Source organism: Vulpes vulpes, chromosome X (assembly GCF_048418805.1).
Source record: "Vulpes vulpes isolate BD-2025 chromosome X, VulVul3, whole genome shotgun sequence".
Taxonomy (NCBI): Eukaryota; Metazoa; Chordata; class Mammalia; order Carnivora; family Canidae; genus Vulpes; species Vulpes vulpes.
In genome coordinates, this window is record NC_132796.1 from 41,435,900 (window position 1) to 41,454,929 (window position 19,030).

Sequence of the window (19,030 nt, forward strand, 5' to 3'; positions counted from 1 at the left end):
TGTAGTCCATGAAGCTACCCTATCCTCAGTCTTCAGAGGCCCCTGAGCCTAAGTAGGTGATCAAGTTACCAAACCAGACCTGATCTTCACCTTTGAGAAAGAGCCTTGAATGGCAGAAAAAAAATCTACAGTTGCATAGGTAAGGACTAGGAAGGTTGGTGATGGTGGGTGGAAGGTTCTAGCTGGTGAGAGGGAGATTTGACATGCCATCGACATATACCTTTGGTCTTCCTTAAAGGAGAGGAGGTAGGCCACTGGTGATTATAGGACAAGAGGGTGAGCTCCTTGGTTTAAATGACCTTTCCACATTCCCACAGCCCTTCCACCCCGTATTCTTTGCTTAGCTTTGAGAAAAAACCATGCCTGCCTTCCTTTTCCTCAGATCTCATCCCTGCCTCCTTCAGCTGGAACAAGCCCTTCTAGGTCATTCTCCCTTTCCCAGGCCTTTTCATTCTCCAACCCTCCAGTTGTCATCAGTCTCTTTTTTTATGCAGACATTGATACCTTACCTTTGTGACCTTTGTTCCTTCTGCTTCCTTCTCTCCTCCTTGTGAGAAGCTGTAAGCTGCTTTTTCAGATTTCAGTCAGATTCCACCCCACCCACATGTAAACTCCCCCTCTCAGGGATCTCCGTTACCTGGCCCCATCTATTATTTGCTCTTCTGTTCCCCAAATTGATGCTATGGTATTTTTCTTTGTACTGACAACAACTAGAAAAGAATGTCTGTGTTCAAGCTTATATATAGCAGCCTTGCAAAATTCACTTAAGTCTATCAGTTCATTTATAGATGCTTTTGGGTTTTTCTGTGTACGTACATCAACTGTAAAAATTGAGGGGTTTATTCCTTTCCAGTCATTACTCCTTTTCACCCTCTTACTGTATGTCACTAAGACTGCCAGTACAGTGCATCCTAGTTCTCATTCCCAATCTCAAGAAGAAAGTTTTTACTGTTACCATTTTTTTTTGAGACACCCTTTATCAGACTAAGGAAGTTCTCTCTTATTCCTAGTTTGCTAAGAATTTATATTATGAATGGGTGTTGAATCGTATGAGATCCCCTTCTCTGCATCTATGGGGATTATTATGTGATTTTCTCCATTAATTACATTGACTAAATTGTCAATTTTGTTGGCATAAAGTTTTTCATAATTCCCTTTTTTAATGTTTATGAAATCTGTAGTGAAGTCCACTATTACCACTCCTAATTTGAAAATCTGTTTTCCCTTTTTCTTGATCAGTTTAGGCTTTCTCGTTTTTGTTTTTTTTTTTTAAGATTTTGTTTATTTATTCATAGAGACACACACACACAAAGAGAGGCAGAGACACAGGCAGATGGAGAAAGGGGCCACATACAGGAAGCCGGACATGGGACTCGATTCAGGGTCTCCAGGATCACACCCCAGGCTGCAGGCGGCGCTAAACCGCTGCGCCACCGGGGCTGCCCTTTCTCATGTTTCTTAACCCTTTCAAAGAACTCCCTTTGATTCTCTCTTATTGTTTGTCCTCTAGAGGACATGAAAACAAATGTGATGGAGGAAATTCCTCTAAGTGTTGAGCATAGATAATAAGCTAGGAGCTTGAAATAGCTAAGCTTCACCCTAAGGGGTGAAGTATAAATAACAAGCTCCTGGGATCCCTGGGTGGTGCAGCGGTTTGGCACCTGCCTTTGGCCCAGGGCGCGATCCTGGAGACCTGGGATTGAATCCCACGTCGGGCTCCCGGTGCATGGAGCCTGCTTCTCCCTCTGCCTGTGTCTCTGCCTCTCTCTCTCTCTGTGTGTGACTATCATAAATAAAAATATATATATATAACAAGCTACTTTTGAGAATTCATACGATGTATTTTTTAAAGATTTTATTTATTTATTCATGAGAGACACAGAGACAGGCAGAGGGAGAAGCAGGCTCCACGCAGGGAGCCCAACGTGGGACACGATCCCCGGTCTCCAGGATCACACCCTGGGCTGAAGGCGGTGCTAAACCGCTGAGCCACCCAGGCTGCCCCATACAATGTATTAACTAGTTAGCAAGTAAGTTAGTAGGTGATAGGATATACTAAAGATGAATAGAATATATCAAATACATGATGGAACCAGGGTGTTACTTTAAGATAGAGAGGAATGCGAAGACTAGGTCATGAGGTATCCTGCAACCCAAAGCAACAGCCACATTTTACTTAAATTCCCCACCAGTTGGTGACAGTATTGTTCCATTGATCACAGATAAAACCCAGAACACTGCAGGAAGCTAACTGGTGAGCTACAGCTGAGGCAAGCAGGGGATGTCATTGGCCCCTGGTTTAAACTTCAACTCGGGTCTTCATAACCAGTGAGGCTGATGCAAGAGATCGGGAGACACGGCAGACACGGAGCTAAGGGTGTATGAACATTACATAACAAAGGAATCAGGGAAATGTCCATCACCCTGTTTGTGCCCTATTCTAAATGTGTTAACTACCCATCTCTTTCCGTTTGCTTCTTGGTGGGTTTTTATATAGATCTTGTGCTTTTAAAGTGACAATAAGCCATGTGACTGGAGCATTTTATTTTGGTCTGTGAGCCGTCCTACTCTGTGACCTTTGGATAGCTTGCCTGGTAGTATGTTGGAGTCCATCATTGTATCAGGGGGATTTCTCATAGTAACAATTCCCAAAGGGTGAGGTGAAAAGGGATCATAATTCAGTGTGGAGTTTTCCTAAAGAAATGAGATAATATGAAGTAGCTGGCTAAAAAACCAGGGGTGGGGGGTGGGGGTGGGGCAGTGCTGATCTGGGTGGTTTACAGGGCCAGTCAAGGGTCACAGGGCTGATCTTCGGAAACTGAGTAGTCTCTAGGATCCTGGGAAACAGGCTAAAGACGTCATTATGTTTATCATCTTAGAGGTTTTAGCTAAAGCAGTAAGACAAATAACTGGCATAAATAATGGGAGACAGGACTTGAAGCTGGCCTATGGGCACAGCAGAGCTGATTTGGGGGTGGTATCAAGGATACATTGTGCTGGGGCCTCTCCCTCTCCCACTGTATACAAATAACAAGAACATAGAACACGGGAGGAACATTTGCTGAGCACTGCATCCCAAATGTGGGCCGTTCCCATCCTATATGCTTATAATCACTGCAGGGTCTTCAGGGGCAGCTCCTCTTTGTGCAGAAACCCGTGACCATCTCCTGCCTCCTCCACTCAGTCCCCCCTAACCCTCATTGCCAATACCACAAGATCCTGCATCACTGAAACCCCAAGACCCTAAAGCCCAACTCCACAGATCCCAGCTGCTCACCACAGAGCACCCTTTGTTCCCTGGATCCAGTGGCCTGTCCCGCACTGACACCCATACTCTTCCTCTTCACACTTGCTAATGCTCGGCCACGTTTTGCCACTTGTCTTGACTGTTCTGTTCTTAGCGCCATTTACCACCATCATCCCCAGTAGGCTTCACATCCCAACTTACTCCATGCTGTCCACATGTCCAACATCCACTCTTGGCCCGTTCACTCAAACTACTTACTCCCACTTTCCCCATCATCACTCCTACTGACTTACACTCTTTCTTCCCCAGTAACTCACCCCACTGGCTATTTAACCCATTTTCCCCCTACTCTTCCCTGTTTGCCCCACCCTACCTCTTCAGTTCCCCCATTCCTCCAACACTTGGCCCTTCATTACCCTCCTCTACTTTCCCCTAATTCATCCATTTACCCACATCCTGCTGTCACCCTCCCTTTCCCTCCTTGGTCTACACTGCACTCACTTCTACTCACACACATGGCCCATCAGACTGCCATCTGTGTCTCAGGACACTGGTGTCCACGATCAACCTGAAACGGCAGATCCAACACCCTATTCACACCGCACTTCAGGATGACCTTTGAGAGGCCTGAATCCCCAGGAATATTCCTTATGAGCAGGAAGATGAAAGGCTTCATTCTTAGGACCTTTGGGTAACCTCTCAGCTGACTGCACCAGAAGCAAGTCAGCCAGCCACGTATTTTTTCTCCAAGTTTCCTTCTTCCTAAATGGGACATGTCTGACTTACAGAGCTCATAAAAGTGGGCCCACACCTCTTTTTCTTGCAGGATAATTTACAGGAAAAAAAAAGGCCCAGAAGGGCACAGACAGGTCCTGGAGGTCTGACTCACTCACTTGTTTTGTTAAATCCGAACACTGACCATGCCCAGGTTTTACATAGCTCGGGTTACCCAGTTCCACCAGAGAGAGCCCCAGAGAAAAGCCACAGAACTGTGAGGGCCACAATATGGCACATGGTGGGACCTCTCATTCTGGAGCAGACATGCTGCTACCTGGTCTTTGGTAGCATTCAGACCGTGGCTACAGATACATCAACAGCGGTAGTGTGACCTAGGGGGTGAGCTACCCAATCTCCCTGTGTATTCATGCTTTTATCTCATAAAAATATACATACACGCAAACTACAAATGAAGTGATTTAAAATCATTTTGTTCAAATATAGAAAGACAATGGTGGGCTTTATTACAGGATATTTTCAGAGGTCACCAGGCTCACCAAATAAATGTATTCTGGTCTCAATTACTTCTGGTTTCCATGATGTGATCCCAACTGACCTAAGAATCACCTTATTTGGCACCCTCAGGAAAGCAATGCCTGTGAGCCTTCGGAACTGGCTGGGTACCTGTTGTTCTGACCGATTCTTCTCCTTATTCACTCAAAAATAATTAAACTCTCAATTGAACATATGTGTGTTAAATGTTATGAAATCCCATGTTTAGAATCTAACTTCATAATCACTGCCATGGAACAAAATATTCATTTTTAAAAGTTTAATTCATTGAAAAGGTAGTACATCCACATAGCACAATTTTCAAAAGTTATGTCTCCCTCCTGGTTCCATACCCCTAGCCACCCACTTCCCTTCCCCTTCCCCAGAGGTAATCAGGGTACTCAGCTTCTTTTGTAACTTCCCAGAGCTCATTTATGCATATATGCTCAATTATGTACTTGCCATCTATTCTTTTTATATATGAACAGTAGCCTATTATATTCACCATCCTGAACCTTGCTTTTTGCATCTAATAATAATGTATGTTGGAGATCATCCCACATCAGTACACTCAGGACACTTGATGTCCAAGTTCTCTTTATATATTCACTTTGTCTACCTAGGAGTTTGCTGCATTAAATGGATTTCAGGATCCAGACCCCTGCCACCTGGACAACTTTCAACCTTTTGCTCTCACAAACCATGCACCAGTGAATATCTGATGTGCATTCATCATTTTGTACGTGCATGAGTATATACATTTCCAGATGCGGAATTGCATTTGTGGTTTTCATTACTTCAGAATAGTTTTTAAGTAAGAGTTTTTCCTGGACTTGCTGTTTCCTGGAGGTTCATGTGGGGTAAGAAATCAGGGCCACATTCTAGGCGGATAAGTTTTTCTTACAATTGCTTTTTTTTTTTCTTTTTCCATTTGGTATTTCTTTTAGAGTTGACCTCTAAGAGTCAGTAAACTGGGCAGCTGTAGGGTTCTTCAGAAGGAACACTCTCCTTCTCTCACCCTAGCCCCTGCCAAGTGCTCTGCTCATGAGTACAGACTACTTTCTACAAATATGGCTTGTCTGAGCAATCCCTTGTCGAGGCCTCTCCTTGGACCCCCAGATGGGTCTAAGAGACCTCCACCTCCTTCCTGCCCATGCCAGCTGGTACTGCTGTGGATGGTGGTTGGCCTTGCACTCAGAGGCTATCCTGAACCTCTACTAAGTGTTCTCGCCAGTGCTGTCTCACAGCTGCAGCCCTGAGTGTTCCCTTTGACGTCTCCTGCCCCGGTGCTCAATCTCCTCTGCCTCTGACAGTACTCTCATCGGGATTTCGGCTATCTTCTCATTGTGTCACATTAGAGATGACACTTTTGCTTTTGCTCCTTGTAGTGTTTTGGTGAAGACTGAGCTAAAAAGAAGAGAGGCTGACTTTTACTCCCTGTATTTGAACCAGAAGTCAGAACGTACTTTTGAAGTGTTAATTCAACGGACAAAACTTTCCCTCAGTGAACGTAAACAGGCACCCTTGATCCTACTCTCTAATGTGCAATGAGCTTTGACTTACGGCTGTGGCCTTTCCCATGGGCCTTCTTTCCCGTGTGTGTTCTCTGATGCACAATAAGGTTTGATTTTTGGGTAAAGGCTTTTCCACATTCTGTACACTTGTAGGGTTTCTCTCCAGTATGAGTTCTCTGGTGTACAGTGAACGTGGATTTTTCTCTGAAGGCTTTGCCACACTCGGTGCATGCATAGGGTTTCTCTCCTGTGTGTGTTCGCTGATGTATAATGAGCTGAGACTTTTGGCTAAAAGCTTTCCAACATACAGGACATTCATAGGGTTTCTCTCCTGTGTGAATTCTCTGATGTATAATGAGCTTAGACTTTTCTCTGAAGGCTTTGCCACATTCGTTACATTTGTAGGGTTTTTCTTCCGTATGAGTTCTTTGATGTATAATGAGGTATGATTTCTGGGAAAATGCTTTTTCACATTCACTGCATTCATAGGGCTTCTCTCCTGTATGACCTCTCTGGTGGAGCATGAGATAGGATTTCTGAGAGAATGCTTTCTCACATTCATTACATTCAAAAGGTTTCTCTCCTGAATGAGTTCTCTGATGTACGCCAAGGTTTGATTTTTGGGTGAAGGTTTTCCCACACACGTCACATTCATAGGGTTTCTCTCCTGTATGAGTTCGCTGATGCACGATGAGGGTTGACTTCTCATTGAAAGACTTCCCACATTCAGTACACTTATGAGGTTTCTCCCCCGTGTGAGTTCTTTGATGTATAATGAGGGTTGACTTATCACTGAAAGTTTTCTTACACTCATTACATTCATGGGGTTTTTTTCCTGTATGCGTACTATGATGTATAATTAGATCAAGCTTCTGTATGAAAGATTCCCCACATTTAGTGCATTCGTAAGTTTTCTCTCCTGTGTGGGTTTTCTGATGGACAATGAGGTTTGACTTCTGAGTGAAGGCTTTTCCACATTCATTACATTCATAAGGTTTCTCTCCTGTATGAGTCCTGTAATGTATTATGACAGTTGACTTTTCTCTGAAGGCTTTTCCACATTCTGGACACTCAAAAGGTCGCTCTCCTGTATGACTTCTCAAGTGTATAATGAGCTGAGATTTTTGGCTAAAGGCTTTTCCACATTCAGTACATCCAAAAGGTTTCTCTCCTGTATGAGTTCTCCAATGTACAATGAGGTGTGACTTCTTGCTGAAGGTTTTCCTACATGCGGTACATTCAAAGGGTTTCTCTCCATTTTTAATTCTCTCTTGTAGACTAAGACCTTTCTTTCGCCTGAGGGCTTTCCCACACTCTCTATATCCATGGGGTTTTACTCCAGGAGTTGTTTTCTCATATTCGGTATGGAAGAATAATTTTGCACATCCATTATCATGTTTCTTTCCTACAGAGCTTCTGGTAAATAGGTCTAAATTATCTACCATACTATTTCCAAATGACTCATGTTTATGGGATCTTTGTATTGAAGCAACAAGGTTTGTATTCAGATGAAATGCATTTCCAAATTCATTATAGTCATAGCCAGTCTTGGTGATAATTGTTTTGTCAGGGAATCCAACTTGCATCAACAAATATCTATCTTGGTCAACGTGGTGCTGTTTCTCAATCTGTTCATCAACCTGACAGGCTTCTTCTAGAAGGAAATACAATAAATCATTTTTGTAATTTAACATTCTATAATGGACCTTCTGCTGACAGTATTATCTCATTTTATCTGAGTTCCTAGAGAGAGTCTTAACCATCAAATCTTGTTCTTTTACTGAAATCCCACCTGCTAGTCTCTTTGTTACCAAGAACAATCTTACCCTGACATTTCAGTATTTCTTACCTTTACTTTTACATCATCTCGGATTTCCATAAACTCTGGGGAACTTATCAACCTTTAAGCGTACATGACTTACGCTATTTATAACTAGGTAAAATGCAAGTGTGGTTAGTGGATTCAAATCTTACAACAATTCCAAATCCAGATTCTTAGTGAATAGGACAAAGATCTAGAATAATTAACCTTACAAAAAAACAAAAAAAAACCTTAAAGAACTTTCCCCAATCTGGATTCATCTAAGTTTGCATTCATAGTTCAGTATTACCTTCTGCTCCTGTTTTCACTATTTTCTGCTCCTGTTTTCACTATTTTCACTAAAAACTATGTCTATATTAATGCCAACTCCTTCCTCGTGTTATGCTATAATCAGAATTTAGATAACTTTCAAGAAGCAATTCAGTCTTTTCAAAAAAGCTTACTCTGATCTTCCTAACTTTAATTTTTTAAATTTCTAAAGTAGTCATCTGTACTGCTCAGTTAAAGTTGCAAAGCTTCCCTTAAATATACCATATTTCATCAACTGTAAGATGCATATTATTTCACATTTTAACACATCACTGAATCCAAATGTACCTTATAACCAATGGCATGTCATCAATTAATTGGTGCCAATTTTTCTTAGTAGTATGTATTAAAATCAATTGGATCTTGAAGTCAGTAAAATATGGTAAATAATTTTTGCATATATAATGAATTTTAATGATTTCTGTAGTTTTCACCTTTTCCTAAAATTTTGTAACAAAATTATCAAACATACAGAGAAGATGAAAAAGTAAGAAACTACTCATATTACCACTTAGATTTAATAGTGATAACATTTGAAATAGTAAAACTGAATTTTAAAATGGAGCATATTGTTAGGACATCCTTAATTTCATTAGCAAAGCACTAATTCTTAGTCACACATGAACATCAGAATCACAGAAAAAGTTTTTTTTTAAGATCTTATTTGAGAGAGACTGAGCTGTACAGTGGGGAGGGGTAAGGAGGTGGAAGACAGATCAGCAGACTCCCTGATGAGCAGGAAGCCCCATGCGGGGCTTGATCGCAGTACTCTGAGATGCCCAACCGACTGATCCACCCAGGTTCAGAAAAAAAACTTTTACAAAGTACACCTAATAGAACACAAGCTCCACCAAGCATCTACTAAATCTGGATGTCATTAGGTGGTAAGAAGCAGCATAATTAGGGCCATAAACCTTCTAACCCAGGATCAAATCCTGACTCAACCACTCACTTGCTCTGTGACCTTAGCAACTTACTTTATCTATTCATATCTTATTTCCTACCTGGAAACAGGAATTATAACAGTGCCCACCTAAATATGTTGATGGGATTAAACTATTTGTAACAGGGCATGCATGGCACACAGGAAGTACTTTCAACTGTTTACTAAAACAACTGATGCTACTACTGCAAGAACAACTATTTGATTAAGAGCCACTACACTACTATAAAAAGGAATTATATTTAACTTAATCCTGGGATCAAGCCCTGCATCAGGCTCCCTGCTGACCAGGAAGCGTGATTCTCCCCTTCTCTCTGCCCGGCACTCCCCCTGCTTGTGCACTCTCTCTCTGTTAAATAAATAAAATCTTGGGAGGTCTGGGTGGCTCAGCCATGTTGAGCATTTGCCTTCGGCTCAGGGCATGATCCTGGAGTTGTGGGCTGTGAGGAGCCTGCTTCTCCCTCTGCCTGTGTCTCTCATGAATAAATAAATAAATCCTTAAAAATAAATACATAAAATCTTTAAAAAAAACTGTACATAGTAGGCTACCATTTTTCTAAGGAAAGAAATATATATTTATATACACTCATCATGTAAATAATGGAAGAATATACCTTTCAATTTTAATGAATGGTTACCTACAGAAGGAAGGAAAAGAGTGAAATGAAGGGAAAGAAGCTGAACTGCTTCAAATACACCTTGTTTTCTAGACTTGACTTTGGAACCAAGTATTTTATATTATCATAAAGCAAAACTGAATTTAAAAGGATTCCACAATAATAATATATCCTCATCTGTATTTCTAAACCATTTCCAACCATGAAGTCTTGATTATCAATGATACCAACATGATTACCTCAATTGATTCAAACCACTATAGACAGCAGTCTCAGAATAATATTAACAATATTACCATCAGATTTAAGATTAACAGAGCAGCCCAGGTGGTTCAGCAGTTTAGCGCTGGCTTCAGCCCAAGGCATGATCCTGGAGACCAGGATCGAGTCCCACATAGGGCTCCCTGCATGGAGCCTGCTTCTCCCTCTGCCTGTGTCTCTACCTCTCTCTCTCCTCTCTGTATTTATTTCTCATGAATAAATAAATAAAATCTTTAAAAAAAGATGTAAGATTAACAAATTAAAAACCTTTAAGTCCAGAATTAGATTTGGAAATACCGATTTTTTTAAATGAAGTGGAAATACCAATTTGAAAACATGATATGTTTTCTTTTAAAAGCCTTTTTGTGAGATGCCTGGGCAGCTCAGTCAGTTGAGCATCTGCCTTCAGCTCAGGTCATGATCCCAAGGTCACAGGATCAATCCCTGCACTGCATCAGGCTCCACGCTCAGAGGACAGTCTGCTTCTCCCTCTGCCCCTCCCCCTGCTCATGCTCTCTCAAATAAAGAAAGAAAATCTTTTTTAAAAATATTTTTTACATAGTTCCAAGCTCTGTCAATTTTTAAAAGGCCTAGAAACAATTCCCTAACATCCAAATTGTGGTCTCAAAACAGTATTTATCACAAAAAAGGAAAAAACACAGGGTTCCTTAGAGAAATGGCTGATTCCAGGCCATGAAATGAACCTGGAACATCTTGTAACATCAGAAAGCAAGGAAGCTACCAAAGACTCAGGAGCCAATTTGAAGGGGTTTCTGTTGGCCAGAGATAGGGCAGTTTGATTCATAGTGAGAATAAGGCAATGGATTAAAACACACAATAGTCATCTTTTGAATAATGCTACAAAACCAACTCATTACTTTTAAAACTGGTAAACAAATAGAAAAACATACATAACTGAAACAGAACTCATGCAACTAACATATAAGCAAATAACAGATGAAAGGCAGTCCTCTTTTTTTTTTTTTTTTTTTGGCAGTCCTCTTTATAGAAGTATTCCAGCTAATCAACAAAGAAGGAACAACAAAATATCACCATTTTGCAAACATTTTTAAAAAAATTTTTAAAGATTTTATTTATTTATTCATAAGAAGACACAGAGAGAGACAGAGGCAGAGGGAGAAGCAGGCTCTATGCAGGGAGCTCGAGGTGGGACTCGATCCCGGGTCTCCAGGATCACACCCTGGGCCGAAGGCAGTGCTAAACCACTGAGCCACCAGGGCTGCCCACATTTTGCAAACACTAATGAAGATATAAGCAATAGTCACTACTGTTAACTACAATAAACAACCAAGCATTACACGCCTCCTGATGGAAGTATGTCACACCAGCTAGGAAGTAAACTTGTTAAAAGAAAAAGTAGAACCCTGAATCTGATCAAATTTCAGAATCTAACCACCAATTTACAAGAAAAACAAGGGACAGACGAAATATGTTAAATAAAATAAGGTACTCAGCAAAGTCCAGATTATGGGAAACTAAAAGACAAATTGACTAGTTACTTTAAAAAAAATAAAAGGGGGGCGGGGGAAAGATAGACAGGAATCATTTGTAGGTTTTGAGAAACAAGAATCCAAGCACACTCTGCACTCAAATCCTGATTTCTCAATGATATTCCCCACTAAAAGGAATCAAAGATCCTTGGAGAAGTTGCTGATTCTAGGTCTGAAACAGGGAAAGTACAGCGTGAACCTAGAACATATTTTTGTGTTAGAAAGTACTCAAAGAAAGATGGGGTCATGTTAAAAGACAGAGGAGCCAGCCTGAAAGGACTCCTACTAGACAAACTGAGGTCAATTTGAATATCAAAATGAATAATGAGGGTTGCCTGGGTGGCTCAGTCAGTTAAGCATCTACCTTCAGCGCAGGTTACGATCTGGGATCGAGCCCGCATCAGCTCCCTCCTCAGCAGGGAACCTGCTGCTCCCTCTCCCTATGCCCCCTCCCTCTGCTCAAGCTCTCTCTTGCTTACTCTCACTCTCAAAAATCTTTTTTTAATAAACCCAACAAGATGTATAATAACAGTAGACTTTAATGCATTGGAGCATACTGGAAAATAAAAATCTGAATCCATACTGATACTAAAATTAGTTCATTAATGGGATGGGGTAAGAGAAGAATGCCAAGTTACAAATATATAAGGAATGATAGAAAATTCACCCTTCTTCCAACCATCTTATAAATTGATTCAGGCAAGAATCATCTGTGAGTATTAAAACACTGGACAAAAATTTTTGAGAACAGGATATTATTCACCATTTGGCAGTTCTACAAAATGTTAAACACGTGTCTAACAATTCCATTCCCATGTACATACTCAAAACATACATCGCCATAAAAATTCTATGCAGGGATCCCTGGGTGGCGCAGCGGTTTAGCGCCTGCCTTTGGCCCAGGGTGCGATCCTGGAGACCCGGGATCGAATCCCACGTCGGGCTCCCGGTGCATGGAGCCTGCTTCTCCCTCTGCCTATGTCTCTGCCTCTCTCTCTCTCTCTCTCTCTCTGTGACTATCATAAATTAAAAAAAAAATTCTATGCAAATGTTCATAGCAGCTTTTTAAAAAGATTTTATTTTATTTATGAGAGACACAGAGAGAAAGAGGCAGAGACACAGGCAGAGGGATAAGCAGGCTCTAGGCAGGGAGCCCAATGTGGGACTCCATCACAGGACTCCGGAATCACGCCCTGAGCCGAAGGCAGATGCTCAACTGCTGAGCCACCCAAGCTCCCACATAGTAGCTTTATAATAGCCGAAAAAGTGGAAACAACCTAAATATCCATCGACAGATAAATGCATAAACAAAAGTGGCATATCCAGACAAGAGAATATGATTCTACCATAAAAAGGATTGAAGTCCTGATACGTGCTACACTATGAATGAACCTTGAAGCCATGTCAAGTGAAAGAAACCAAACATAAAAGGCCACATTTTGTATGGTTCCATTTATATGAAATCTCTGGAATAGGAAAAACTATTGAGGCAGGAAGTAGTTGCCAGGGCATTGAGGGGAGTGGTGGTTGGAAATGGAGCCTGATAGGGGTGAGGGTTTCTTTTTGGGGTGATAATGACATTACAGAATTAGATAATGGTGATGGCTTCATAACCTGGTGAGTATACTAAAAATCGCTGAATTTGTATACTTCAAAAAGAGTGAATGTTATGGTCTGTGAATTATATCTTGATAAAGCTATTTAAAAAAAAAAAGACAATCAAGATGTTTTAGGCAAACAAGTCTGATAGGACTATCTAAACTGGATAGAAGCAGGTAATCCAATTTGGAATTAGACTATCAGTCCCTTGGCCCATGATTCCTTTGGGCCTGGCTTCAGATAAGGCAATGGGAAATGAAAATGAGAGAAGTGGCAGGGCTTAGGGGTGGGGACTGGCACTTGACATGTATCCACTGGGGAAAGTAAAGGAGCAGAAACTTCTGGGTAAGCACCAACTTAAGGGAAGTGGTCTGGTAGGTATGGGACAAGGGTGAGGAATGTCAGTCTCATGTCTGGGGTGTTCTGGTCTCTTGTCCAATAACATCAAAGGGTCACAACCCTTCTCCAGACACCCCTGAAAGCTCTTTCAGAGGTTCTCACCCCTGGTTGACAAGCTGGCACCTCCTGTCTCCATCATCTGAGTCAACCCCACTTACCTGGAAAGCTCCAAACTGAGATTTTTCTTTCTGCCAGGCATGGACCTTCTAACTCCAATTTGAGGATGAGATCTGGTTTGGTATCCTGCTGCCCTGCTAATGATAAATGACAGTGATACCTCCTTGGGTCTTCAGAGCCTCTGAGAAATAGGAAGGTGGAGTTTGGGGCAGCATGAGAGACCTATCACTTGACTCAATGGTCAAGTCAAACCATTTCACCTGGGTTTTGAGTTCACAAACACCCTGTCAGGAAACTTTGATCCTGGAACGTTTCAATGTCAAACTTTTCAAGGAGTTCAGAGACCTTACAAGTTTTCCAAACTGAGAAAGGAATGGCCCTCTACCATACACAATAATCAGAAGCAGCAAAATTACTCGATGGAGCCATTCTTACCCACAGAGACCAGGTTGCTGTAGGTCTCCAGCATCACTTCTCTGTACAGAGTCTTCTGTGAAGAGTTCAGGTACTGCCACTCTTCTGGGGTGAAATCCACAAGCACATCCTCAAATGCCACGAGTTCCTGTAATTGCACATTCCTTTTACTCTAAAACACGGACAACTAGGTGATGAGGATGCAATGTAGGGAAGTGCTGACTGGGTTCCCAGTTCATGATGATGACTTAATACAGGATGCCTACTTCCTTGGAAAATTACAAACCAGGGTAAAAAAGAAAACCTATTCCATCAAGTATATGGAATATTCCATAAGAATATAGGATATATGTAAGACGATGTAGTATTTGCACAAGGATAGATAAATAGTCCAGTAGGACTAAAAAGAGAATCCAAGTATGTATGGACACCTGAGTGTCAACAAAGTTGACACTGGCAAGGCAGTGGGGAGAAGATGATCTATTCCAATAAATATGGACAGATTAGCTGGATACCTTTATAGGGGGAAAAATCACATTTAGCCACTAACTCACCATACACAAAAATAAGCTACAGAGAAATTATAAATCTAATGTGAAAGATAACACAATAAGGGGCCTATAAAAGAGTACAGGAAAATGTTTTCATAGTCTTGGGGTAGAGAAAGAATTCTAAAACAAGATGTGAAAAATGCTACTCATAAAGGAAAAGGTTTATAAATGTTACAAGATTAAAAGTACAACAGGGAAATACAAATCAAAACCACGATGAGAAACCACAAATCAAAACCATCTCACACTTGTCAGAATGGCTAAAATTAACATAAGAAACAACAGATGTTGGCAAGGATGTGGAGAAAAGGTGGTGGGAATGCAAACTGGTGCAGCCACTCTGGAAAACAGTATAGAGGTTCCTCAAAAAATTAAAAATAGAACTACCCTATAATCCAGCAATTGCTTTACTAGGTATTCATCCAAAGGATTCATAGATACTGATTTGAAGGGATACATGCACCCCAACATTTATAGCAGCATTTTCTACAATAGCCCAATTATGGAAAGAGCCCAAATGGACAAAGAAGATGTGGTGGTATATGTATACAATGGAACAGCACTCAGCCATAAAAAAGAACGAAATCTTGCCATTTGCAATGTGGATGGAGCTAGAGAGTATTATGCTAAGTGGAATAAGTCCATCAAAGAAAAATAAATACCGTATGATTTCGCTCATATATGGAATTTAAGAAACAAAATGAACAAGGAAAGGGGAAAACGAGAGAGAGAGAGAGAGAGAGAGAGAGAGACAGGCAAGCCAAGAAATAGACTCTTTTTTCCAAAGATTTATATCTATTTATTCATGAGAGACACAGGGAGAGGCAGGCTCCATGCAGGGAGCCTGATGTGGGACTCGATCCCAGGTCTCCAGGACCATGCCCCCAGGACCATGCCCTGGGCCGAAGGCGGCGCTAAACCGCTGAGCCACCCAGGCTCCCCCAGACACTTGACTACAGACACCAAACTGATGATTACCAGAGGGGAGGTAGGAGGGTGGGTGGGTGAGAGGATGGGTGAAACAGGTGATAAGGATTAAGGGAGGCACTTGTGATGAGCACCAGGTGTTATATGTAAATGTTGAATCATTATATTGTGCATATGAAACTAATATAACACTATCTTGGGGCACCTGGGTGGCTGGTTGAGCATCTGCCTTTGGCTCAGGGTGTGGTCCTGGGGTCAAGTCCCACATCTGCCTATGTCTGCCTATGTCTCTGCCTCCCTCTGTGTGTCTCTCATGAATAAATAAATAAAACCTTTTAAAAAAACACTATCTTGGGATCCCTGGGTGGCGCAGCGGTTTGGCGCCTGCCTTTGGCCCAGGGCGCGATCCTGGAGACCCGGGATCGAATCCCACGTCGGGCTCCCGGTGCATGGAGCCTGCTTCTCCCTCTGCCTGTGTCTCTGCCTCTCTCTCTGTCTCTCTGTGACTATCATAAATAAATAAAAATTAAAAAAAAATAAAATAAAATAAATTATTAAAAAAAATAAAAAATAAATAAATAAAAAAACACTATCTTAACTAACTGGAATTTAAATAAAACAAAAAATAAAAGTACAACAGTAAAAAGGCAAGCTTTAAATGGAGAGATTCTCTGCAACATTCAAAAGTTATGAAGGGATCTTATCTGGAACATATAAAATCCCTGCAAACCAGTAAGAAATACACAACACAGTAAAACAGAGAAGAGATGTGGATATGTACTTCACTAAAACAAAACCCAAATGACCTATGAACGTAAGAGAATGTACTCAACCACATTAGCACTCTGGTAAATGAAAATTTAAGCCATGCTGAGACATTCCTATGCTCCCACCAGAAAGGTTCTAATTAAGCACACTAAAATATCGTAAGATTGTGTTGAAATGAGAACTCTCATACTTAGTAGGAATATAAACTGGCATAGTTGCTTGGGGAAGTTAATTGACAGTATTTACTAAAGTTAATGATTTGTATACATTATGACCCAGCAATTCTATTTCTAGGTACACAGCTTAAAGAAAATCATGCACATATGCTCTGGATGTTCACAGAAGCACTACTTCTAAAATGAAATTGTAGAAAAGATTCAAATGTCCCTCAACAACACAATGGGTAAATTGTGGCACAGTCATTCAATGGAATCCCGTGTGATAATGAAAATAAATGAACTACAAACTGCATATCCAACACAGATGAATCTCACAGATGTACTGAGCAAAAGAATCCAAACACAAGAGTACACACTGCATGATTCTCTTTACACATAGCAAGACAACAGGCAAGGTGAATCAATGATATTAAAAGTCAGGAGACTGATTATCTTTGTGGGTGATACTGATTGGGAGAGGGCGTGAGTGGGAATTCGAAGGTCCTCCTTATGTTCTAATCTTGACCTGGGAAGCAACTACTCAGTGCATTCACTTTGTGATAATGCATCAAGCTGCACACATATAAACTGCATTTCATGTAGAATTAAATGTATTTTCTATCTTTATACTTAGAAATTATTATTATTATTTTTTTTATGATAGTCACACAGAGAGAGAGAGAGACAGGCAGAGACACAGGCAGAGGGAGAAGCAGGCTCCATGCACCGGGAGCCCGACGTGGGACTCGATCCCGGGTCTCCAGGATCGCGCCCTGGGCCAAAGGCAGGCACCAAACCGCTGCGCCACCCAGGGATCCCTAGAAATTATTGTTGACACAAGTGCAAAGGCAATTCAAAGGAAAATGGGAGTTTCCTTTTCAACAAATGGTGCTGGAACAATTGGATATACATATGCAAAAAAAAAAAACACTCCAGTAAATACCGCCAACCTATATAAAACTTAAAAACTCAAAACAGATCACAGACCTAAATGCAAACTCTAAACCTATAAAATTTCTAGAAGAAGATACAGGAGATGGCCCAGTCAGTTAAGTATCCAACAAGCTCTTCTCAGCTAAGGTCTTGATCTCTGAGTTGTGAGTTCAAACCCCATGTTGAGCTCCACACTGGGTGTGGAGCCTACTTAATAAAACACACACACATGCACACACACACACACACAGGAGAAAATTTCTTTAACCTTCTTAGATGGGACAGCAAAATTCAAAAGACACTGTTCAAAGAAGAAAAAGCCACAGAACCAAATAAAATATTTATAAATCATATTCTGGCAAAAAAATGTATTGAGAATAAAGAACTATTAAAACTAAAAAAAAAAGGCAGAAGAAAGATATTAAGCCAAAGAAGGTATACAAATGACAGATAAGCACACAGAAAGATATTTAACATCATTAGTCGTGAATAAACTCCAAATTAAAAACCACAATGGGAGGGGCGCCTGCCTGGGTGGCTCAGTGACTGAGTGTCTGCCTTTGGCTCAGAGTGTGATCCTGGGGTCCTGGGATCAAGTCCCCTGCATTGCGCTCCCCACAGGGAGCCTGTTTCTCCCTCTGCCTATGTCTCTGCCTTTCTCTGTGTCTCTCATGAATAGATAAATATTTTAAAAAATTAAAAAAAATATTTTAAAAATAATTAAAAAAATAAAACCACAATGGGAGTTCAAGATGGTCCTGTGGGAAAACCATGAAATCACCTCCTTCCATGGACACAACAAACTTACAGCTATATATAGAATACTCTTCCTCACACAAGCAGAGGGAATGGCAGGCAAAGGGAGAGGGAGAGGGAGAAGCAGGCTTCCTGCTGAGCAAGGAGCCTGACACAGGACTCGATCCCAGGACTCTGAGATCATGACGTGAGCCAAAGGCAGATGCCTCCCTGATTGAGCCACCCAGACACCCCAATTTACTGTCAACTTAAAAATGACTGTTAGATGCAAGTTATATGTGAACCTAACGGTAACCACAAAGAAAAATTTACAGTAAATACATAAAAAGACAAAGGAATCTAAACAGAACACCAAAGAATACAAACCACAAGGGAAAAAAGAAAAGAAGAAACAAAGAGGAACTAAAAAACAGCCAGAAACATTGAACAAAAGGGTAGTAAGTACATACCTATCAATAATTAAATGTAAAGACATGGGGTGGGTGAATGGGGGGGGGAAACCTGCCTGTAAGAGACTCATCAAACCTAAAGACTCACAGACTGAAAGTAAAGGAATGAAAAAAAGATTTAACATGGAACTGGAAATGAAGAGAGAGATTGGGTAGCAATACTTGTATCAGACAAATTAGACTTTAAGACAAAGACCATAACAAAAGACAAAGAAGGGTACTACATAATGAAAAGAGAATCAGTCCAACAAGAGAATATGACATTTGTAAACATCTATGCACTGAATATAGGAGCGTCTAAATATACATAGCAAATATTCACAGAAATAAAGAAAGAAATAGCAATACAATAATAGTAAGAGACTATAACACCTCACTTAAATCAATGGATAGTTCATCCAGACAGAAAATCAATAAGAAAACATTGACCTTACACAACACATTAGGCTACATGGACCTAATAGAC

General features: G+C 40.9%; 1 protein-coding gene across 8 annotated transcripts in view; it reads right to left on the minus strand.

The window, feature by feature from the left end:
* Positions 1 to 4,781: 4,781 nt before the first annotated feature.
* Positions 4,782 to 19,030, minus strand: part of ZNF182 (zinc finger protein 182) — a 43,389-nt gene continuing 29,140 nt past the window's right edge. For 5 of the 8 annotated variants that reach the window (XM_072743268.1, XM_072743273.1, XM_025982481.2 and 2 more), the window contains 3 exons: positions 14,044 to 14,170; positions 13,650 to 13,745; positions 4,782 to 7,684 (listed from right to left, as the gene is read on the minus strand). In XM_072743268.1, the coding sequence (XP_072599369.1) occupies positions 6,054 to 7,684; positions 13,650 to 13,745; positions 14,044 to 14,170 (1,854 nt within the window). In that variant the 3' untranslated portion in view covers positions 4,782 to 6,053. The remainder of the gene's footprint in view (positions 7,685 to 13,649; positions 13,746 to 14,043; positions 14,171 to 19,030) is intronic. The other 3 variants (XM_072743270.1, XM_072743271.1, XM_072743274.1) reach the window with 2 other exon arrangements.